This window comes from Mesoplodon densirostris, chromosome 15, assembly GCF_025265405.1.
Source record: "Mesoplodon densirostris isolate mMesDen1 chromosome 15, mMesDen1 primary haplotype, whole genome shotgun sequence".
Classification (NCBI taxonomy): domain Eukaryota; kingdom Metazoa; phylum Chordata; class Mammalia; order Artiodactyla; family Ziphiidae; genus Mesoplodon; species Mesoplodon densirostris.
The window spans coordinates 30,038,819-30,063,534 of record NC_082675.1 but is presented as its reverse complement, the minus strand read 5'-3'; the positions used below and the strand labels follow the sequence as shown (position 1 = coordinate 30,063,534).

General features: G+C 43.6%; 1 protein-coding gene across 3 annotated transcripts in view; it reads right to left on the bottom strand.

Moving 5' to 3' along the window:
* The window catches only part of PIEZO2 (piezo type mechanosensitive ion channel component 2), a 351,580-nt gene that overhangs the window by 23,785 nt on the left and 303,079 nt on the right, over window positions 1-24,716 (bottom strand). For 2 of the 3 annotated variants that reach the window (XM_060119107.1, XM_060119108.1), the window contains 8 exons: window positions 24,530-24,636; window positions 19,517-19,631; window positions 14,925-14,984; window positions 10,747-10,913; window positions 9,621-9,787; window positions 4,129-4,449; window positions 3,168-3,426; window positions 261-443 (listed from right to left, as the gene is read on the bottom strand). In XM_060119107.1, the coding sequence (XP_059975090.1) occupies window positions 261-443; window positions 3,168-3,426; window positions 4,129-4,449; window positions 9,621-9,787; window positions 10,747-10,913; window positions 14,925-14,984; window positions 19,517-19,631; window positions 24,530-24,636 (1,379 nt within the window). Of the gene's footprint in view, window positions 1-260; window positions 444-3,167; window positions 3,427-4,128; window positions 4,450-6,857; window positions 7,026-9,620; window positions 9,788-10,746; window positions 10,914-14,924; window positions 14,985-19,516; window positions 19,632-23,175; window positions 23,275-24,529; window positions 24,637-24,716 lie in introns of all 3 variants that reach the window. The other variant, XM_060119106.1, reaches the window with a different exon arrangement.

The window sequence follows — 24,716 nt, the reverse complement described above, 5'->3', positions numbered from 1 at the left end:
GAACTGCTCACCATTCAGGCGCTGGGTTAATTAGGCTGTGTTCAACCCAGGGTAGAAAGGGGAAAATTTCCCCTTGATTTATTACAAACTCCATTACTGAGCACACAGTGTTGGAGAAAATGAATGAAATGAACACAACTGCCTGTTAACAAGGAAAAAAAGAGCACACACACAGACCCCACCCCATGGACCCTCGGCCCCATGTGATCCCAATGGTCGGGTTCTCGGGGAATCTTTCAGGGGCTGTGAACGGGCAGTACCTTCAGGATAGACCGGTGGAAGAAGAGGGCCAGCAGCTGGATGAGGTCGTAGAGAACGTAGCCCTCCTTCTTCTCCACCCCGATGATATTGGGTGGGTGGTAAGGCTTGTCTTTGTTCAATTCCACGTTCTTGTTCCAGGGAAAGAACCCAAACTGGAAGAAATACTTGACCACAATTGCCACCTGCACACAGATGATAGAAATTTTTTAAAAACGAGTCCTTTTAAGAATAGTTCTATAGGAGAAACAGTGATACAAAAAATTAAGGGAAAAAAGTCTCAGTTTTGTTGCTGGGAATGCACACACCATGTGGAATAACAAATTCTCATTCTCAGATTCTGACTTTAGGACAAGCGCAGAATCTCACCTCCACGGCCTTCGACTATGGATACATCAGGGCCATTTAGGTTACTCCTGACTCGGCTTAAATGACTTCTGCTACTGTTGAGGAAATGGCTAATTTCTACTGATTCAATTAGATATTTACACAAGTATTCAGCTACTAACTACGGTAATTAGAACCAACAAGAAGAGGAAGATCTTTATCTTTATACTTTATGGTATTGCTTTAATTTGTAATCTTTAGGAGCAAACCACACAGGCTCTCTGTACACGATATTACTTTATTCTCATCTCTCTCTTCTCACCATTTTATCGCTCATTGGAAGTCCTCAAGAAATAAAAGTGAATGAAACAAAATCTTGCCAATTGTGCTGGTAACTAGCTCACGGTGCAAACGTGGAGATGTTTGCAGAGATGGACACTGAAACATCGTCCAACGTCTGCGTCATCAGGGGTTAATTCTTTACACATAATCCATTAATAAAAATCGTTTTACAAGTCCTCCATTGACCTAGGGTCCCCCTTCAGCCCTCCCCCTCTCATGCTTCTTCCCAAAGTCGAGCCTCTGTGAAGAGCAGCCCTGCGTTCCTTACCCTGGTGCTTGCACCCAGCACGCTGGGTACCCACACAGAAGCCAGAGCCCAGCCACACACCCCCTTGCACCCCACCCAGTGTCCCTTCCTGAACCTCCTCCTCTGCCCCCTCCTCTCAGCCCCCCTGAGGTGACATCGGTCTGGACCCTGATATTTCTCACCCCGGCTGTTTTCCAAGCCTCCACTTTATAAAAACTTGCTAAAACACACACTTGATGGAGTCGTGTCCCGTTCAATTCCTTCAATCCAAGGGACCGAGTGCTGAGCGCACACCCCGTGGACAGGCATCCCTGGGCACCTCTGCTGCCCGCCCCTCCAGCCTCCTTGCAGTCCCATCATGGCTCGTCCGTCCTGCACTCGCCGGGCTGTCTTACGCCTTCGTTTCTTCGCAAGGACTGGACTCGCTTTGCTTTCGTCCTTTGCCGAACTTCTCTTCTCCTTCCCACGTCCCCCCCTTGTGCTGACGAGTCCCCCCACCCCGGCTACACGAGGCCACGCACCCGCCACGCTCTGCACTGGCGCCCACCCATGCAGTGTGGTTTTGAACTGTAGGCAATTCTCTGTTTACACTCATCAGTTGGCCACAGGAATCTGCGACCATTGAGAAACAGGAACGACCATTTTTTAAAACTTTCTGTTTCCTCTTGCCCAGCATAGCCCCCAGCTGTGGCCCAAAGTCTGGGTTGTGGAGGGAATTAACGTCAACAACGCCTCAGTGTGACAGAGAAAATGGAGAGCCCCACTTTGAACTGGGAAGATCTCATTTCAAGATGAAAGCTGTGCATCAGCGGCTCTTTCTCCCTTCTCCACATTCCTAGAACCTGCCCTTACCTCACGCCGGGGTTAGAAGCTTCTCCTGCAGAGGTGCTGGGGAGAATCCCCAGGCCCCAGACAGGGAGTCACTTATGCCCCGATCACCAAGTCATGTAATGGAAGTAATATTTAAGAGCCATTATTTAGACAGACTAATTAAAGTCATGGATATGTATTTGGCTTCACATCTTTTATTTTTATTATGGAAATAAGATACATGATAGCAATACTTTAAAATGAATACTTTGGAGACGACTTAATACATAACTTTGTTTTAATTTTGCCGTTGAATTACTTGTAAACCTATAAAATTTCTAGACTCTAACACTACACCATGATGAGTACTATCCTTGAAGAAGCAATTGCAGCTCCAGTGTTAGTGAAAACTTTCCTTCTGAGCCAGGTAAGAAAATGAGGCTTCTTCACAAACCTAAGATGACAAAGAACCGTGATGGCCCAAGGAGCAAAGTCTGTAAGAGCCTCCCTTTTACTCCTAGTTTTATGGTTGCCATGGGAATTTGTGAACTGCTACGTATACAACAGAGCAGGGCAGAAAAGCAGGTTCGTATATTTGGGCACAGTGTCTCTTGTCCCCTCACAGGTGATGAAAACGGGGTGGCAATTCTCCTTTTCTGTTATTCAGACTTCTAAGGGGGTGAGTATGCGACTTTGTGTTTTGATGTGTGGAAACTGGCTTTAGGTTTAAAAATGGGAAAAACGTATGCTGCATCAAACTGTTCAAAGTGCTCACTGTATTGTCTGATCCAACGTCCACTCACTGGCTGTGCACTGGCCCTGGGGCCGTGCTTGTTTCTGCCTTTCACTTACTGTCTTGGTGGCTGAAACCACAGGGCAGACACCAGACCTCAAAGGCCTCCCCCACCACTTGCTAGTTGGGTAACTTTGGGGCAATTATTTAATCTCACTGAGGCTATTTCCTTATCTGTTAGATGGAATGATATTAGCCCCTATACTGTGTGAGATGTGAAATGTGAAAAGATAAACATAATTACCGGCACCAGGTAACTGTTGGTTATAATCATGAGTCCACCTAAGAATATCCGTTTCACTGACTGTTTATGTGAAACTGTCTGGAGTCGGGCAGGCCCACCGAGAGTGATGCCCTGTGACGGGCAGGCCAGTTCCGCCCGAGGCCTACCTCTGTGTAGACGATGGCCATCATCCAGAACCGTCTGCTGGGCCGGGGGACGGACAGCATGGCCCAGAGGAAGATCAGGATGGGCAGCACAAGGGTGATCATGGAGGCAGAGACCATGTGGTTGAGGATGATGACGAAGTAGCACACCATCTCCGAGCGGGCCACCAGCGTGTTGTACATGGCGTAGAACAGCAGCAGGAAGCGGGGCTGCCCAACATAGAACTTCTCCGACTCTTCCAGCTCGTCATCATGGAACATCCTGTTAGAATAAGCAGCATGACACTACGTGGGTCTTAATTCCCCCAGACGACCGATTTACTCTTGGCATGACTCTGCTGTCCCTCCCTGCTTCCCGGGTCCCCAGGTGTCTTGCAGCGTCAACCTCATATTGTGCTACAGAAAGAGACATAAGGGGCTTCCCTGGTGGTGCAGTGGTTAAGAATCTGCCTGCCAACGCAGGGGACATGGGTTCGAGCCCTGCTCTGGGAAGATCCCACATGCCGCGGAGCAACTAAGCCTGCGAGCCACAACTACTGAGCCCACGTGCCACAACTACTGAAGCCCGCATGCCTAGAGCCCGTGCTCCGCAACAAGAGAAGCCACCACAATGAGAAGCCCGTGCACCACAAGAGTAGCACCCGCTCCCTGCAACTAGAGAAAGCCCACATGGAGCAACGAAGACCCAATGCAGCCAAAAATAAATAAATTAATTAATTAATAAATTAATTAATTAAAAAGAGACGTGAGCACACGTGTCTGTTACAGACACTTTGCTGGTTGTATGATTCAGTGGTAGAAGCACAAAGCTGGCTCCTACTTGCAGTGCAGGAAGTACTGAAAGCAGCACGTTGCCTCTAAAGGTCCGAGTGGACGTTTTGCACGCGGGTCTCTGCACCCAGCAGCCCAGCGGGCACTAAGGGACACTCCCGGGTGTGGCCTTCACTGTGGCCGAGGCTCTTACTTGTTCAGCAGTAGCTCGCTGGCCGTCAGCTCATGGGTCAGGGGTGGCAGGATGCTGGCCTCCAGGCGGTCCGAGCGGCTGTCGTCGGGGCTGACCGCCATGTGGGTCTGGCCCCCCGAGTCGTCCCGGGAGTCAAAAGACAGGCGCTCGAAGCTGACGGCCTTGCTGTAGGACGGCGGGGCCTCCACGTCGCCATCCTGCATGGGGTCCTGTGGGGACTGGGTGTCCTCAGGCACCTCCTCATCCTGCTCGGCCTCCACCTCCTCTATGGTCTCTGTGGTCCCCTGGCGCGAGTACAGCATCGTGCACTGCGTGGGCTCACTGTCGGGACACAGGGACGGGCACCGCCTGGTCTCAGCATCCCACTCCCTGCCCTCCCGAGGGCACCCACAGCCACGCATCCAGGCACGTGGGGGGAAATGCCCCCTCGCTCCCCCATGTTCCATCGGCTTTGTCTGGATAATCTGTCTGGTCCGCAGAGATGGTGGGCTGGGCTGCGGCTCCCAGGGTGCTAAACCCTCCTGAGCAGAGGTTTTCAATCCCATCAAGCTTCCCAGCCACGGGGCCTGGTGTTTATTTCCAATCAAGACACAGTGAGCACAGCTCACCTCCCAGTGTATGGATTTTAAAGAAAGGTGCTCACGGAAACGAGAAGCCTCAGCTGGCTGGGTCCGCAGGTCTTAGCCAAGATACACTCTACTCTCAGTGGACCCCAGATCCGTAAGGGGAGGACAGGAATGATGGGCCGTTGGCAAGACAACGGCACGCTTTATGACACACGGCGCACTTTCTGCATGCTTGCTTCTCCCTTGTTTCCATCCTTTGCCTTTTCTCACTGGTGCCTCTTACATCTGACTGAAAGCTCACCACCTCCCCGTCCCTGGCTCCTCCCCGTCCCTGGCTCCCCACCGCCTGGCATGTGGAAGCCCCGCCCACCACTCTCTGCCCTGAGGGTCTCTCCCCAGGGCTGAGTCCCCAGCTCGGGCTGCCCTCCTACTCTCTCTCCTCCCAACACCTTTCCGCTACCAGCTCCCCTTCCAGCTTCATTTTTCATGAGCTCCTCTGCCATTATCTTCACTCTACTTTTGCTTCCTTTTCTTCTCTTTTGCATCCCTCCTGTCCTTCTAACTTTCCCTGCCAGGTCCGTGCAGGAAAAGCTGGAAATGCAATACAGCAGCCAAGAGCCGTGAAATTCAAAGCGTGCTTTCTATACTGTCTACCTCGACACACCCAGCCCTGAAGGGGAGGGGGCAAAAGTCATCTACAGATGCAGAGTCTGCTGGGTGTACAGCGATAATCTGTTAGACTCTGAGAAGGTGCTGCTATCTGAACGGCATGTGTGAGCAGCTGGGGACATAAACACTGAGATGCTCAAATGCACAGACTGTCCCATTTTTCTTGTCACGGACACTGGAGCACACATGTGAATGAATGAATGAAGGCGTTTGGCTGAGCCCTGAGACTGAAGAACCACATTTGTATGAGCTCTTGATCCTAACTCAGGGGTGTTCAGTGTCCCCAGGGCTTTGGTTCTAAGCGTGTACATCACGTAGAAGGCTGTCGGAACACCAAGACAGCCAGCTTTTGGCTAAGACTTACCTTGATTAGACATGGCCGTGAAACTGACTGATCACCCCACTAAGTTTTCAGACCACTGGAGCCAGCCCCACACCAGGTGTAACTTCCAGTGGGACTGTAACCGATCACAGGCACGCTCTCTGTGGTTTTAAATGAGGTCTGGCCCCAAAGGGATTCAGCAAATCCTGGTACGTTCAGGAATCAACAGAGTGGAATGGCATAGCATGTGCCAGCCAGAAGACATCTCAAATGGCCATGGCATTCCCAGAAACACCAGGCACCAGCCTCCTGCAGCTCTGAACTGAGATACATAGCTGCCAGCAACAGGGACTTAACACCCCCCTGATTTGCCAACGTTGACATTAGTTTTGGATTGGGTTATTTGGGTAGGTTGTTTGGTGTCAGGATAAGCACAATGCCACTCATGCTTCTGTGCTCCTGCTGACTTTTCAAAGGCAATTCAAAAAAAGAGCTTTTGGCTTTTACGTAAGTAATTTCATTTCTAAATGATTATTGTTTTATCATAGGATTTAATGAGAAAACTTAAGCCCAAAGTAATCATTTCCAAACCAAACAAGTTAAGGTCTACAAAGGTGATATATTCTACTGCACAGTAATATTCTTTTTAAAAAACCAATGGTAAAATATGTCCTGACTTTTATGTTAATTATGCATATAAAACGTGGGCAGATTCATTCTGTATCAACCAAATGTGACTACATATGGGATTTGGGGATTTTTTTCCCCTACTTCATGGATCTTTGGATGAAATCATGAGAAAAAGTTTCCTGCCCTTCCTGACCCATTTCTCCCTGTGAGGACCACCTACCTGAGCCCTCAACCAAGGAGGAAACATGCTTGTTCCTTTGGAAAGAAAAAGTGTGAAATACTTACAAAATGAAGGACAAGGTTTATAGTAGGATTTTTAAGAAACTCCTAACAGACAAAAACCAAAGAGCAGTTAGTTTAATAGAATGCTGTCCTGGGAACGACCAGTTGTATCCCAGGAAGGGCGGTGGTTATGCTTTGGTTAGTCATGCACATTCTTAAAATAAAAATGAACAAAAACCCATAGGTCACAAGAACTCATTTGTGCAATGACCCAAGGGGGAGGTGACACGGTTACGGACAACGCATGCACGGGTGAGCACCTGGAGGCTAAGCTGGCGCTCTCAGCTGACGAAGAGGACACATCCATGCTGAACATTTTACGGAGCCCAGGCCGAGCGCGCTCACTTGTTTTAGGAACAGTTTCTGGTCCATCTAAATCATCAAGGGTGGACTGCCTTGAGAACAGCATGGTTGCTTCCGTGTAGCAGCTAGCAGCGCAAACAGTTACAGAGACACAGTGTTAAAACAGCACTGGAATATGAGTCACACACGGTCAGCGACCCAGACACCGCCATGCAGCAAACCACACGCCACTCCAGCACCACGGACAGCGACCATTGCAGCAGGGCCTCCAGGACAGAAAAGGGAAGATAAAACACAGCAGTACTGGGCTGAAAATAATATTACAGCTGATAAATGATGAAATGTCACTCTCTGGGTGGGACAGGGAACTAGAATAAAGACAAGTCCCGACCTTTCTCTCACAGAGCAGAATTCATAATTTTACAATTTTACAACTGAGTTTTTTTTGATGAAAGGAAACATGTTTTATTCACAGCCCCCCACCCAATTCTGAGTTCATTGAGAGCATTTTGTAGCCGAACTGATTACACAGAAATATCTGCTCATGTAAAGTTTATATAAAAATGTCATTTTTTTTTTTAAAGCACAGTCTCCAAAGGGAAAGAGGGAAGCTCAGGACTGACCACAACAAACTGAATTTTCCATGCCATTTTCTGAGTGATATTCAGTTGAACCAAACTAGATGGCTTGGAGAAGAGATGCTGGTTTGATATGCAACTGGATATAAACCAACATCAAAAAAATGAAACAAAATGGTAAAAGGCAACAACAAAGGAAATCCAGCAGTGGCAGGGCCATTTTGTCTGTTAACTGTTCATTGAGCCTAATGAATGGTTTTCTTCGGGTCACGTTTTAGGTGTTGGCGGATGTCATGAGGGCGAGAGCCCATGGGCTGAGATCCTCAGCTCCTGTCACCTGACAATCAGGGAGGAAGGGTGGCAGAGTTAGGGTGGGTGATCACAGCACTGGGGAAGCAGCCAACAGAGCTCAGACAGAGGAAGGTAGAGGATATCTGATTTCATAAAACAACCGTTTTTTAAAAAGCACTATTTTATAACTGGATTTGAAGGAAATCGGGACTATTCCAATAAGTCAAAGGGAATACAAACTCAGTTGTTAGGTTCCCACCCTAAACCCCTCTACTGTCTGCCAGAGGGAAAAGTGGGTGAGATGGGGTGAGTAGGAGGGCTCCACGCAGGCTGGGTCCTCGGAAAGGGGCCGGGCCACATGGAGCGTGTGTGTCCCCGTGTCCCCGCTGGGGTTGACACTACCCTGATACAGGGCACAGGTGTCAGAGAGCAAGCTTCCATGCTGGGAGTCCCTCCCAAAGAAGGTCACTGCCTCCCCAGCAATCGGCAAGCCTTCCTGTGGACTCTAATGCAGACACATGATTTGAAAGTTTCCTAAACAAAGAAACTGGAAGTTCTGCTCAGCCTTTAAGGAAAGGGCAAATATGTTCACTCAGTTACTAATGACATAATGAACCTATTGTGTCTCCCTTTTCTTTAGGTTACAAATAAAGAGTAAAAGAACATTAAAAAATAATTTTAAAGGTATTGGCTTTCTACTAGTAAATGTATTGACGGATTGACCATTTAAAAATGTTTGGGATACTTTGACAGTGTTTGTTAAAAAGCAATCGATGGATTTAAATATCTCCTGCCTCACAGTTTTTGACTATGGGTGCAGCTTTATGTTTGTCATCTTGGATCAGGTTTAAAGGCAGTTACTTGACTGTATTTTGGCCAGTCTTTATTTTCTTTTTCTTTTTCAACCTCCTAAAGTTGTGATTTACAGTATTTAATTACTTTCTTAATTGACCACATTCTCAGTGGTTACGCAGCTGAAAGTTACTAATAAGTAACTTTCAGGAATAAGGAATCGTGTATGTTTATTTTATGAAAAACTGATTTTCAGTTCACTTTCTAATTTTCTCTTTGACTCATTTGGTTCAGAGTTTGGTTCTGGAACCACTATTCTTAAGCCAGGCTCACATATAACATTCTGGAGGCCCGTGAAACCCCTGAAGTTCTACATAAAAAATTTGTAGTTATGTGTGGTTTTCCCCTTTGGCAAATAGTCTATAGCCTCATGAAATTTCAGAAGAGGCTCATGTCTCTGTCAAATGGGGATGATAACAGTACACCTCAAAGGGTCTTTTAAGGATAAAGTGAAGAAACGCATGCACAGTGTTTAGTGCAGCCCCAGATGAAGGGTCAGCGCAGGTGCCTGTGTGAAGCAGGGCTGTGACCACACAATGTGGAAGATGGGGGCAGACAGAACCACTTCTCAAATTTCTAAAATTACGAACCATAAAGTAACGTTTCTGAAAGGAAAAGATCAAGGATGACAATAGATGGCAGAAGATTCTAGAACAGAAGATTCTTTCTGGAGCAGCATTTTAAAGGCATTAAAGAGGCAGCGCTTGATACAATTAGTCATTTTGTGATGCGGAAGGCTCATCCATCTGACTTGACTCCAGCTTGGAAATCCCAGTCCTGTGGCTGTGAATGATACAGGTCCTGCTAATAGTTATTATTGATTCCTGCTTCTATCTGCCTGGTCCAGGGACAGGCAATGCTCTGCTTGGCTGTGGCCACAGAGACAGCCCGGAATGGCTGGGCACCCTGCATGATTCTGATTAATCTGCACCTCACCCATCATTTCTCACCTCTGTTACCTTTGTCAAAAGCAACACCATTGTGGAGCACGTGACGTACCTGGAGATGCTGTCGTGGGAATCTAAGCTGTCCATCCTGTGGGCTGCCTGTATACCTGCGGTGGCGCCAGGATGGTCATCAATGGTGTCCAGTCCCGACTCTCTGGAAAGGTTCATGATGTGGTTCTGATAGTACATGTGGATGCTCTCCCGGGTCGGGACGTTGCCCTGCAGAGAAGGAGACATTGTCACAGTCCTCACGAAGCACTGGCCTGTGCAGCTGCCTGGCACTGCTCAATATGGACAACCCTCCACCATCATGCACACCTTGAATAGGATGAAAAGCCAAGCTGGTCAAGCTGGGGATCGACATTAACTCATTGAATTAATGGTGCCCGATGTTACTGGGTCATGCCGAACAAGAAACCCATTCTCGTTTATGGGTGAAGATGGTCAAATGTACAAACTTTCTGTTATAAAATAAATAAATCCTGGGGATGCAATGTACAGCATGGGGACTATAGTTAACAATACGGTATTGCACATTGGAAAGTTACTAAGAGAATAGATCTTCAAAGTCCTCATCACAAGAAAAAAATTTGTAACAAGGTGTGGTGATGGATGCTAAGTAGACTTTCTGTGGCGATCATTTCACAATATATACAAATACCAAATTATTATGTTGTAAACCTGAAATTAATATGTTATATGTCACGTACAACTCCAAAAATAAAATTAAAATATTGAAAAAGAAATCCCTTCTTATATGTAGATAATTTTGCTAAGTCAGAGTAACTTTTCCAGCAATGAACTATTATTTTCAAATGTAATCTATAAACCATCTATGGCTGTATTTTGTGGCTCTGCATGTATCCTTATTTTCCCTATGAGAAGTTTCACATCAAACTTGCCAGACTATACAACATGCTCCTTTATGAGACACGACAGAGCCTGTGCAGCTGCGAACGGTGGTGATGGGAGGGGACAGAAAGGACCCACTGGCCGAGATCCTGGGACTGTGTGAGTGTGTGTGTGGCGTCTGATTATTTTCATTCTGAGCGTGGAACAGACTTAAATATACAAAAAAGCAAAGGGGTTATGTAAAGATTGTCTAGAGAGAACGGATTTTGTCTGATCCTACTTGGGGCTCTGGATACTGACTTTCAGAATCATGCCAGCAGTACTACCTTTTTAATCTCTCTGGTCAGCATGCACCTCTCGATCCTCAAGACGGTGGAGATGTCGATGTGCTCCCTGGAGATGGAGTTCAGCCACGTTGTGAAACTGTCCACGGTCGCCAGAAACAAGACCCAGGTGAACTTCAGAATATTAAATATCCTCTTGATGATATTATCTAGGAGGAAGAAGATAACACGATTTAAAGGGACATCGTGCCCTCAGCCGCAGTGCTGTGTGTGGTATTTTACCAAAGGCAGCCCTGGTTTTGCCCTCGTCCCCAACATGGGAGTGACAGGGGCGTGGGGGGACCGCAGGCTAGGAAGCCGTGGGCGGAGCTTTCCACACCTGCTGCGGAAGCACCAAAACCAAACGCGGATAGAGTTTTTTTAATAAATTCCAGGGAATTAATGTTTTTTTTTTTTTGAAGATGTTGGGGATAGGAGTTTATTTATTTATTTATTTATTTATTTTTTTGTGGTATGCGGGCCTCTCACTGTTGTGGCCTCCCCCGTCGCGGAGCACAGGCTCCGGACGCGCAGGCTCCGGACGCGCAGGCTCAGCGGCCATGGCTCACGGGCCCAGCCGCTCCGCGGCATATGGGATCCTCCCAGACCGGGGCACGAACCCGTATCCCCTGCATCGGCAGGCGGACTCTCAACCACTTGCGCCACCAGGGAGGCCCGTGGAGTTTATTAATTAATTAATTTATTTTTGCTGTGTTGGGTCTTTGTTTCTGTGTGAGGGCTTTCTCTAGTTGCGGCGAGCGGGGGCCACTCTTCATCGCGGTGCGCGGGCCTCTCACTATCGCGGCCTCTCTTGCTGCGGAGCACAGGCTCCAGACGCGCAGGCTCAGTAGTTGTGGCTCACGGGCCTAGTTGCTCCGCGGCATGTGGGATCCTCCCAGACCAGGGCTCGAACCCGTGTCCCCTGCATTAGCAGGCAGATTCTCAACCACTGCGCCACCAGGGAAGCCCGCGGGTAGAGTTTTTAACCTTGGGTCAAAGCATCAGTCAGAATAGGTCTGTATGCAGTTAACAGGTTTGATTAAAAGTAGAGATTGTGCTCAATGATATTTGTTACTGACACAGGGACAGAAACAGTCTGTATCTATCCAGGTAACTGGGTCCTTTAACGCTTTTCCTGTATGTTTCTTCTTTTCTTAAGTAACAGTTGTCGTGGGAAACAATTCTGTTGGTTCAGAAGACTCTGATGCTTCTCACTGCAGCTGGATTGCAGTTAAACCACCTTAAAGGTATTTTGTAGGGAATTCAGTCCACACACTAAGAGTCTATCTAAACCACTGACTTATCTTGTCCATATGTATTTAATGACATCGAGCTGTGCTAACTACAAAATTTTCCCTGGAGGTTGTGGGGGGGGTCAGTCCTCTCCAAACCACAGGAGCCCCGAGATTCCTGATGACCCTGGGCTGCCTTTCTCATCTCAGCTGTGACTGGGGACCTGCCCGGGAGGCCGTGTGTGACAAGCTCCGCTCAGGGTCCCACCGTGTCCCTGATGTCGTGCCTCTCCGGCACCCCCGGAATTCAATGTGAGCTCTGGGTCACGGCTGTGACATAACTTATTTTAGGTCAGAATCAAAATAAAAGAGGGAAGATCCCGTATTAACTGTCTGTCTTACTCATTGCTTCCTGTAAATCAGTGCTTTTTCAACTGGTATACAAGGAACACTTCAAGACACATCACCAAATCACCATCCATGTGTACTTTTTACTTTGGCTTTTTTAAAAAATAGTTTTATTAGCTATTTCAAACACTGACTGCAATAAAGGGAATACTTAGTGAACAGGACAATGAATTAAGAATTGACTTATTGTTTTAAAAAAAAAATCAAAGCACCACCACCAACACTCTCAATAAGAAAAACAACCTGTATCTTTCACTCTTCCTCTCACCAGAAAAAGGAAATCAGATTCAAGTGTCATAGTAAGATCGTAATGAATTTATGATTAATGATGATAGTCTGGAATGGTTGTAGTTTAAGGTCACTAATACAGCAGGTAGAAAAAGACAAAATTCACTGACATAAGCTTTTCTGTGCGGGGGGGTCATTTTCTGGATGGGGCCGTACAGTACACATTTCCAGCTTTGCAGCCTTGCTGTCTCTGGCCATTTCGGCTGTGCTGGTGTGAAAGCAGCTGTAGACAGTGGGTGGATTGCTTATCAATGGTCAAGCCTGGGTTACCAAACTTTAATGACGGACACTGACACTTGAATCCCATAATTTTCATATGTCATTAAGTACTCTTCTTCTTTTGATTGTTTTCCAGCCATGAAACATGGTAAAAGTCATCCTTGGCTAAGAAGCCACAGAAGAACAGCTGGCAGGTGGGATTTAGCCCAGAAGTAGTAGAGTCTTGCAACCTTTAGCCCAGGTGTATGGCCCACTCCTGGTCACTGTCCTCTCTCTACTTTAGAGACTGAAACGTGAACCAGAGTTTGACTTCGTCATGGAAAAAAATTATTTGGGTGGTCTAGGAGAAAGGCAGAACTTCTCTCAGGTGAAATTTTGCTCTTTTCAAAGGAAAACCATCCAAGGGAAGCTTAGCTAGAGTGTGGGCTCCGCACATGGTCCAGGTGGGTCAGGGAGACACAAGGAAGTGGTAGACGGTGCTACCTACTGAGGTCACAGGAACCTTGGAGCTGCCAGCTGGGACTCTGGAAAAGGAGCTGGGGGAACCATGTAGTGAGAAGGGGCCTTGAGCCTCCGGGTCAAGCAGGCCCAGAGGAACCAGCCAAGAGAGCCCCACCTGGCAGACACTGACTGCCCACAGCCTCTTCGTGTAGACATCAAGGGCAAGTTCGACCCCTGGAGGCTGAAGGACTAAACTTGATAAACTTTAGCACCATCTTAATATTTTTTACGACATATTTTTTTCATATATTCACAATTATTTTGTTGGAAGCTGTGAAGATAAGCCTAATTATTTTGCGGTTTTGCTTATGGTGTTCCTGACTATGTTGGAGCCCTGTGTAACATAACGTGCACTTTACCCGCTGGGGTGATCATAGACTCACATGGGAAATTAGGATTCTTATTCTTGTTTATTTTTTAACCATAGAGGCCGGAGGGCATAGTTGTTAAGAGCACAGACTCTGGATTCTGAGTCCTTGGATCCAAATCCCAAACCTACCCGAGTGGCTGTATAGATTTGGAGAAGTTGGCTAATTTTTCTCTGCCTCAGTTTCTTCTTGGTTAAATGGGGAAGAGAGTTTTGAGGGGGTTGAACAAGTCAATGCGTGTAAAGCTCATGGAAAAGTGCCTGGCAAAGGAGCTGTGCCATCCAAAGTGTGAAAAAGCTTTGCAGCAATAATGGGGTATGTGGTCCCATAGACATATGATCCGATTACCTGGATGTGGAGGCCAGGTTCAAGGACTGTGCCTCCGAGGGCTTGGAGAGCATTCAGGAAGCCTCATTTTGTGTCAGCAGATGGCATCCTTGGATGTATTTGTGCCCAGAGCAAAAGAGCCTGAAAACCTTGCCTGCTGCTAAGTGACGCTTACAGGAATGCCAGCACCGTGAGAGAGGAAGCAGCGTCTGTGGAGCCAGGAGGCATCTGGGTTCATTGCATTTGGAGGCTTTTGTTTCGCCTCTTTTTTTCCTGATGGAGAAATCTTCCTCCCAATCGTGGACTCCGTGAAGCCCAAACGGCACCGTGACCGGGCTAGGAGTTAGGTTCTGTCCCCCACTGTGTGGAGTCCTGAGCAAACGCAGTGGGGTTTGGTTTTCTTCCCTAAGACGAGGAGGTTGGCCCAAGCCTGGAGGCCCGCTCAGTTCCACGGTTACTTACTTCTCACTTCTCTCCTTTTCCATGTACTTTAAATTAATTGCCAATATTTTTTGTGCCTCTACTCTGATGGCTTCCCTGGGAAATTTACAAGTTGCTCTCCAAACCCCCTTTCATAGGTACTTGGATAAAGGAATTTACAAGCGGACTCTAATCCAACATTTCATCCCACAGTGTAAAGGTCAGGTCTACTTTTTGGAGTCCCTTTGCAATTTCACTAGAGATGAGATTTCAAGGGACACTGATTATTAAGTCACAGTCCAGCAAATAGGATTTAATTCATTGTTTTCAGGCAGCCTTCCATGACGTACTATCTGGGCAAGAAACAAGTTCCAATCTCTCCCCACCACCCCGCCGATGGGCGCCTTTATTTTGTTACCTGGTCCATCAGATTTCTTCTTGATCGGTTCATCCTCCCAGTCTTCCCACTCCACAGGACCTGCCAAGATTGTTCAAGAAACACGGGTTACATCCTTTTAGGGTAAATTAATGCCAACACTACTCTTCTGGATTCAAAGGAATTTTATAATGAAATCTAGGACATTCTGCCGATTTGAAGAGCTCCTGGGGAAAAGTCGTAAGAATTCTGAGCTTTCAGATTCTCTTCACTCCACTCCAGAATGAGAATCATGGAACTGGGGGTGGGTAAACTACAGTCCTCTGGCCAAATCTTTCCCGCTTCCTGTTGTTAAATGGCCTGTGAGTTCAACTATTTTTAATAGTTGAAAAAAGTCTGAAGAACAATAATATTTTGTGCATATGAAAATTACATGAAATTCAAATTGTACTGGAACACAGCTACACCCATTTGTGGACATACCGTCCAAGGCTGCTCTCATCCCAAGATGGCAGGGTTGAGTTGCAGCAGGAGTTTACAGCCTGCAAAGCTTACAATATTTACCATCCGGCCCTTTACAGAAAAAGTGTGCTGACTCCTGTTACACACCATGAAGTTGCAATTTTGAACACTTTGGGGTAATGTTATAAATTTTAGTGGGTCACCCTTAAAATGACATCACAGAGTTTCATTTTATTTCTTAGCCTCTTCTTTTAAGGCTGAGGTTGTCTGATCTAGCAAATGAGAATATAGGACACCCGGTTAAATTTGAATTTAAGATAAATAACACATCATTTTTTAGTGTAAGTAAATCCCATGCAGTATGTCCAAATTATACTGAAGTTTAAAGATTATTTGTTGTTTTTCTAAAAAATTCAACTAGAACCGGGGTTCATGTATTTTATCTGGTGACTCTATCAAAGATGATTCACAACCTGACTCCAGTTAATCTTCCCAAACTTATTTTCTACTGTGCTCTTTTCTGCTGCTGTTTCACATCCCGTCTTTACTAGCTAAGCTGACCTGCTCTTTAGTTTTCATATACGAACTTGCTTTCTTCTGCCAGGCTCTGGTCAAAGACTATCTTTTGCACGAAGTACTGAATTCCTTTGCACTCTGGGTCATAAGTCACCTTTTGTCCTCTGGTCCCACACTATTCTATGTATGCTTATTTTTTAAATGAAACCTTGCAGTTTCTATGTCAACAGGGACTTTTTTCCCCTATATTTGTGTTCCCTACTGGTTAAGGTGGAGGGGTCTGGAGCCAGGACACCTGCTATGAATTCCAGACCCACCACTCACTGGCTGGCTGTGACCAGGGCAGGTTCCTTCACTCTTTGGGACCTCACATCCCCAAGCGTAGGGCAGGGAGTGAGGGGTGAGTGAGTTATTGCACGGAAAGCACAAAGGCAGCTGGCACTTTGGAAGGACAGATGCTACTTGTTTCATCTGCCAACAAAGAAGGGATGATCCCTTGTATCAAGAAGGTGTTGAATAAATATTTATTAAAGAAATAAACATTTATTTCTGTCCCAATATCTTTGAATTATTGCTGTCCTAGATTTGTAGGTAAACGATGGTGCATCTACGCATGAAATAATCTTCATGATACAGACTAATGCGATATTAACAAGATGACTAAAGATTTTTTAGAATTGGCCCAATAATTTTGGAAGAACAAATGTCTGAGAATAGCAAATACAATTTCGGAAAAAGGGGCATAGTGAGGGAAGTTTGCAACACTAAATATTAAAACTAACTCTAGCTACTGGACTCAAAAATATAGGACAGTGGCCCAGATCTAGACAGTAGGATAGTGGATCAGAATACAGAGTCCAGAAACATACCTAAGAGCCATACCACAAATGGGAGCTTAATATTGAGAAAAGGAGCATTTAACTTCAATGGAAAAAGGAAGACATTACCAAACAGGTTTAGCATAATAGATCTCTACTTCACAGAATAATAAAAAATTCAAAAGGTAAATAAAATTAAGAGGAAATATAAGAAAACATTTGCATAAAATTGGGGGGGAACACTTCCTTAAACAAGATGAAAACATAGAAATTGCAAAAAGAAATTTGGACCTATTTGACATTACAAAAAAATTAAACATTGCTTAGAAAACATATACCATAAACTAAATCAAAAGATAAGCATTGGATTGGAAAAAAGATACTTGTAACACATAAAAAAGGATAATATCCCTAACATATAAATATTTCCTAAATTAATAAAGACAAACAACCCAATAGAATGATAGTATGGAACATGATAAAAATTTTAAATCTTAGATTTGAAAGTAAAAAATACCAAGAAAATATGAAATAAAAAATGTTCAATCTCATTAGTTAGGAAAATTCAAATGAAAATAAAAGCTCTTTGTCATTCTTGAGAAAGACACACAATAAAAAGAGTAATAATAGCCTATGGGATAAGGCTACAGGGGAATAGACACTCCTGCACCTTATACATAGGAGTGTAAATTTCTAAAATCTTTTGGGACAATATTTATTAAAGTAAAAAAGCACCCACTTTAACCCAGAAATCCCACTTTTGATCATCTATTTTGTGGAAAGTGTGTGTTCTTCCTGACTTTTTGCCATGCATTTAAATACACACACACACGACTATATGTGAACTTCTGTGCAAGGATATCTATGATAGCATTCTTAATTGTGGCAAAAACTGGGAGCAAACCTTACGTCCATTAGTGATGGAAGAGTTGGATAATTTATGCATATCCATATTATAGAATATTTTGTAGCTATTAAAAAAGGATGATGTAGTTTTATAAATACTTAATTGGAGAAGTGTTCATGATACATTGCTAATGAATGTACAGGAGAATTGCACGGCATGGACTCATTTTTGAAACAAAGGAAACACTGCCTGTACATCACAGGAAAGGGGTGGAAGAGAGCACAACCAATGCAAGGATTTGGTGCCTTAGGGTAGCTTTCAAGGCCAGACTGTGCATCCACTTCTTTATTGCTTGACTTGCTACATTGCCTGTGTCTTAATTTTGCCTTTTGTAAACCAATAAACTAAACTAAAATAAATGCTACCAGGAGGTAGCAGGGACCAGAATGGTCAAACAGGAGAACGGCTTTGCAATTACAGTTCCATTAGAAATTATGTTTTCCTTTTCTTTTCTTTTTTGAATACATTTTTAATTTCACAAAGCATCTATATATACATTTTCTTTGTAAAGAACTAAAATATAACAAGCCTAAAGTTCCCTTTAATCCTACCCCTTAATCTCAGTCTCTCCCCACCTCTGCCAGAAGTCACTACTGTAATTAACTTGCTAAGTATTCTTCCTGATCTTCCTCTGGCATTTATACATGACTATATGTACCTATTAAAAATGCAAAATTTTGTCTGGAGGCACTTTGGTTTCCTTTGTTTCATAAATGGTTTCATAATGTGCATGCCAGTTTGCAACATAATGCTTTTCATTTAACAATATGTCAGGAATTGTTCTCCAAGTCAGTTCAAAGTAGCCCATCTCATTTTTTAAATTACTAAATCGTATGCCATAATACATTGGTAACGTAATTTACTTGATTTTTCTTCTTTATGTGGGCATTCAGGATGTTTCCAAATTTTTGTTAGTTATAAATAATGTTTGATGAATATTCTTAGACACGTGTGCTTGTGCTCATGTGCAAATATTGATTCAAGTTAAGCCATACGCCTGGAGGTGGGACAGATCTCTGGTAGGAGACACACATTTAAACTTTTCATGGATACTGACACCTGCTTTTCAAAGTGGATATTCTGCTTTAGAACACCACAAATATGTATGCTCCCACTAGCTCCAAACAGTGATATTATCAAATGTTTAGGTTCTTGCCAATCCAATAGGTTAAAAAAACAGTATGTCAAAATATTTAGTTTGTGTTTCTTGTACTACGAGTGACGTTGAGCTCCTTTTGGCCATTTCTATTTTCTGATCTTGAATTGTTTTTCACATCCGTTCATTCAATGGGTTGAATTTTTCTTTTACTGATTTTTAGAAGTTCTTAATATATCCAGAACACTAGTCTTTAGTCTGGTATATAATGAAAATACTTTTCCTGATTGCCCCACTTGCTCTTTAACTTTGCTTTTGGTGTGTTTTATTGTCGTTTGGAATTCTTTTCCCCCCTTCGAGATGTGTTCCTATCATATATTTTCAAATGACTCAGTATAATGTTGAATATGGCACTGGTGGTTATGTTCCATTTTGGTTCCTGACTACTCTTTAATTGTGCTTTCCCTTTTTTTCTTGATCAAATTTCCATAGGTTCATCTTTATCATTAGTTTTTTCCAAGAACAGCTTTTCACTTAATAAGCAGGTTGTGTCTTACATTTATTTTCTATGACTTAATATCCACCTAAAAATTACTCTTTTCCTTCTACTTTCTTTAGGTTTATTTTGCTTCTCTCTCTCTTCTCACTTTATAAAATGCACCTTAACTTAAATTCATGTTTTACTTTATTCCAAGACCTGAGTAATTAAGGGTAAGTAAAACTCCTTGCACTCTTTACAAGTCAAGAATTTCATTCCTCCCAAGCTTGTCCTTTGCGGTTCCTCATTTGTGTTCAAGGTCACAGAAGCAGGGGTGTTGCCATATTCATCACTCACCGTCCCCAGATCCTTTTCTCCTTCTTTTCTGTTCTTCTCTTGCAGATGTTTTTTTCTCTTTGCGCCTCTGTCGGAGTGCTGTTTTAGGGTCAGTAATCCAGGCTTGATAAACAAACTGAAGGGAGAAAGCGCCATTATTTTCTGGGTTTTTAATAAGCTGAATTAAAAGAAACGGGACCAATACCAAGCTTCCTGACTTGCAGAATTTTTTTTTTCTCTCAACACAAACTTCCCTTTCACATATCCCTCAATACACTGAGCTGACCTGTGCTATTTCCATTATCATGAAATAAAATGTGAAAACAGATGTTGTAGGCATATATTTTGTTCGGTATCAGACAATCATGGAATACTTTGGGTCTACAAGCCACCATTTCTCCCACATCCCCACATCCCACCACCATTTGTGATAGTTAGTTCCTGATTCTATTGCATTATACACACTAGGAACAAGCCGGAAGCCTGGCTAAGTGTCATTCATTTTCTCCCGGCACAAATAAACTTTGAGTTAAACCCAAAACATCTTTTGTTCATTTACTTTGGGAAAATACTTTTGCATGTTTGATACTCTCTCTTCTTTTTTCTTTTCTTTTTTTTTTTTTTTTTGGCCGTGCCACTTGGCTTGCAGGATCTTAGTTCCCCAACCAGGGATCGAACCTGTGTCCCCTGCAGTGGAAGCATGGAGCCCTAACCATTGGACCACCAGGGAATTCCCAATACTCTCTCTTGTGAATAACAGCTATTACCAGCAACTTGAGAAAGGGTTTTGTAGATTGATTAGTATTTGGAGAGGAAAAATAATGTGATATGAAGGTTAAGGGGTTATTCCAGAATGGTACAGAAGGAAAACTGGGGTGCCTCTGGTTGCCTTTTGTCATTTTCGTTCAATAGCTAAAAACAGTTGCATTAATACAGTACAACCAATAACCATAATAGAGCAATTGGGAACAGCCCACCCACCAACAGTATCCCAAGTCATGCAGAAGGAACAGAAAGAAAACCCTGATACGCAAAGTCAGCCATCCACAACCTCGAAGCCGAGCAGCATGCTCTGCGTGCACCCACACACACCTGGTCTCAGGGAAGCTGGGTTTTCTATTATGAAGATAAAGTTAAAGGAATGTTTCCTGGGGGCGCTTGAAAACCCAGACACTTTCATTTTATTCTATATTATTTTCAGATTTCTGAAATCTTTGAAAAACAGAGTGTAAGCAAACCACTGGCATTGTAAAAATAAAGAGGGATTCAACTTTTCCATACATGGAAATGTAAAGGTCATGGGTTACTAAGACAGAACATTTCTTTTTCCTTCACAGGTAGAAATCTGAATCTTACAGGCAATTCACACACATGTAAGATCTGTACAGTTTCTGAATAATAAACCCAGGAGGCAAAAAATTATCCTATTTTATGCCAAAAACATATTTTGGAAAGTGAGAAGAATTGGAATTTGAAGGAGAAGCACCAAAAAAAGGAATTGACGGTCGATGTTTATTGAGCGTGTTAATTGGGAATTCTATTAAGAGTATCTCTGAGGTTTAGGATGTTAATAGGCAAACTTGCTTCGGCAAAATATTGATTTTTTAAAAAATTCTGAACTGCTAAACTCGAGAAATTTTAAGGCTTAACAGATACATATGGTGACATTTCCTTAAAAAAAGTGTTACTATGATACTGGTTTTAGATAATGCAAGAACACCAAAGTAGAAAATAAGAAAGTGATTCAGGATTTGTGAATGTATTAGGTGCACAAGTCTTTTGCTCTGAAGAAGAATGACGCCTCTGGGAGGGAGGGTGTGAAGGAGAGAGCAGGGTGGGTTCAGGATAGAACTGAAGGAGTCTTGTAGAAAGGGCTCGGGCCACTCAGAGGTTGCCTTATTGGAAAGGCATTCCTGGTGCTACGTGTGGTCCTTAAATGACTGATCCTGTTGGTGCTTTCTCATTGAGATGAGAGTTTGGATCATGCAAATAAGGGGAAAGGAGGGACGGAGAGACTATTATGACAAGTCCTCATTTGTAGGTAAATGATCTTTATGTCGATGTTTGGAAATACAAATACTTTACAGTTCCAGGAACATCAGACAGAGGATCAGGCCAACTGTTTCAGGAAAAAGTTGATAATGAAGGAGGAAGGGGAAACATCCCAGTTCTTACAGAGTTGAGACACTGAGCTAAGTTTCATTCTGAAACATCTCAATTATGAAGTCACGGAGGTAACTATCACCCAGTGTCATGGTGTCTCTGGAGAACAGACACACGCACACTAATCCTAAGCAGAAAAACACATGAAAATGCGCATAAATGACGTCCGGCTTCTCCAACTGCTGCTGCCACTAGCTCAACTTCATCTCAGACTCTAACCTAAGTGATTTCACCGTAAATGTTAGGGAAATGGGACTCCTTTGACTGAAAAGTTCTTACGCAAAATACATTTAATTTTTGAAACAGGAGAGAACTTTATGGGAGTGTAGATCTTTAACTGGAATTTGTTGTTTTCTAAAATGTTCTTTAATTCAGTTGTGCTCCAGACCTTTGTTTTTGTTGCCAGTAACAAATTTATTTTTTTACAGTAAGATGGGGGATAATCACATTGCAGTCTTTCATATAAATTTTTAAATATGAATGGAGAGACTCATAGTGCCGTCATAAAAGGGGAGAGGAAAAGAAACCCAGGGAAGTGGCAACAGGGAATATTAAACTAAAAGTCAGAATCCTGGCATTTTAAAAAGGGAAGGAGCCCAGAGGTCAAGACCCTGCTACTCAAGGCAAACCAGCATTTACACTTCACCTGGGAGCTTGAGAAAAACATAGAATTTCAGGTCCCACTGGACCTGCTGAATCTAAATAAGCTGCACTGAAATAAGACCCCCAGGTGAAAGGTGAGAAGCAAAGGTCTCCCTCGCTATCTAAACCCGGGAGGAACATTTTATTAGTTCAAGTGCTTACTCCAGATTAAGGCAGGAGAAATGGCTTTCTCTAAAGTACAAGAATAGCGATTCATTATTTATGATTTCCAGTAACTTAGTGACCACAGCGTAGGTAGCTGGATACTTTCTGTTGTGCATTGGGTGAATTAACAAATAACTGTAACAGTTTATTCAGCAGCATTCCTGATGACATGGAGTGTGGAGGCTGCATGGACCATCCATGGCAGCTCAGCCCAGTGAAGAGAGATGCTGAATGCAGGGCAGAAGATGCCAGAAGAGTCCAATTTAGGAAGATGGAGGCTTAAAAGGGAGCCAAAAAGGAGATGGAGCAAAATGAGTCTTTTATTACTGATTCCTAATTTTACCAGCTTTCTGAGAAAAATGATCATACTCTGACACATCATATCTGATGCATGCAACCAGATGTGACCTTTTAACACGAGATGTGACTTAGGCGAAACTACGAGAAGGGCAGAAATTAGATCTGTATCTGCATTTTCTCTTTCTATTTTTTTAATCGGCTCTGATGTCCACCGAAAAACACATAATAAGAAATTTGTCTTCTCAGAACAGTTTTTGGAAAAGTTTGCCTAATATTTTAAATTCTTCTAATTCCTTCATCATACGATGTATAGAACAGGGAAAACACAGATGTGGAGCAACGGGATCTGCTCGTCTAAAGGTCTACAGAGCGGAGGGCCACACACCACACGTCAGTAAAACATCAAATACCTTTGCAGCTCTGATTAAATACTGAAGAATAGTTTTGGGAAGTTTAATGACAGACTTTGGCAAGGCTAAAATGGCTGACGCAAACTTCCCAATAGCTCTCTACAAAGAAGGACAAAGCAAGAGTAATTAGTAGAAAAAACCAAAAACTGATCATTTAATATATGACATTGGTATGAGTTTGTCTCTATAATTACATCGACTAGGTTAAAACGTGCTCATCGCTGAATGTGGAATAAAATATACCCTGCTTGTAGGTTAGGAATAAAGAAAATAGCCTATTGTTCATGTAAGCTGTAAAAATGGTGAAGATGGTCATGTTCTCTCCTCTGCTGCATGATGAGTGATGGTTAGAAGAAAACTCGTTGGAAGCAAAATAAACAAGTCAAGTCATTAGTATTTGATAAGCCAGCTACAGACATGCACACAGACACTGTCATCAAGAAACACACACAGGAGGCAATGGGGCCGGTGACAAAGCATCAGAGCAAGGTGTCCCGGTGAATAATTTAGTTCTTCCATTTCATTGGGAAGACAGGGGTGGAGGTAACCTGCCAGCCTGGGAAGACCTGGCCAGCAAGCTGACAATGGCCTTCTCATGGACACATCATGAGCCTGGATGGATGTCCTTCTGTGTGCCCTGTAGTCTAACAAATGGGAAAGGAGAGTCCTATATATGCTCCTTTGTAACAGAAATCTATACCAAGTTTTCATCCCATAGCTAACTCTACTGACAAACCCACAACTTTAACAAGCACTATACATTCACTGGATACACGATACTAGGCTGGTGAGTCATATCACCGAGAATGATATAGCAGGCTCTGAAAAAGAAAGGCAGTTAAGCTGAGAATGTCAAAACTGGGCTGGAGGTGTTCATGATTTTAATACATTCTAAAGTCTTTAGCAATACAAACGGAACTGATTTTCAAAATCTGAAGTAACACTGAAATGACCATTTATCTTCACAACAAAGCAGGGATTTTATTTTCATGGTCAACTATTTCACCTATGGAACTAGAAGTCCACTCAAACAATCCAAAGCAATGCCAGCAAAAGAAAGTTCACTGAAGGAAGCCTTATTTTTGTTAGAGCATCAGAATTTTTTTTTTTTTTTGGATGCAAATGAACGAAGCCCTGGCTGGACCAGTGCTCTTGCAGCAACTCTTGAAGTAATGACGGCAACGCTGACAGCAAGTAGCAGGATGGGACACACGATTTCAGATGTCAGTCAGAAGCTTCTGGGAGCTACAACATATGAACACGGCAGAGGAAATCTAGGCCTGCAATCGAGGTCTGTCAAAAAGAAAAACTCTTCAACTAGCAAAGACCGTGACTCCCTCATCCCCATAATTACCTGGAAAGCTGACCTTCGTGGAGGCTCTTCATCTTCCTTTTTTAATTCTTCCTCTTCCTCCTCTTCACTGTCCGTTTCAAACAAATAGTAATCTCCACTCCTGACCACTAAGCAAAACAAAATATTTACTTATTTCTTGGAAGAGATATGAGATAACTGGGGGCATATGAATGAAATGCCCCCCAAA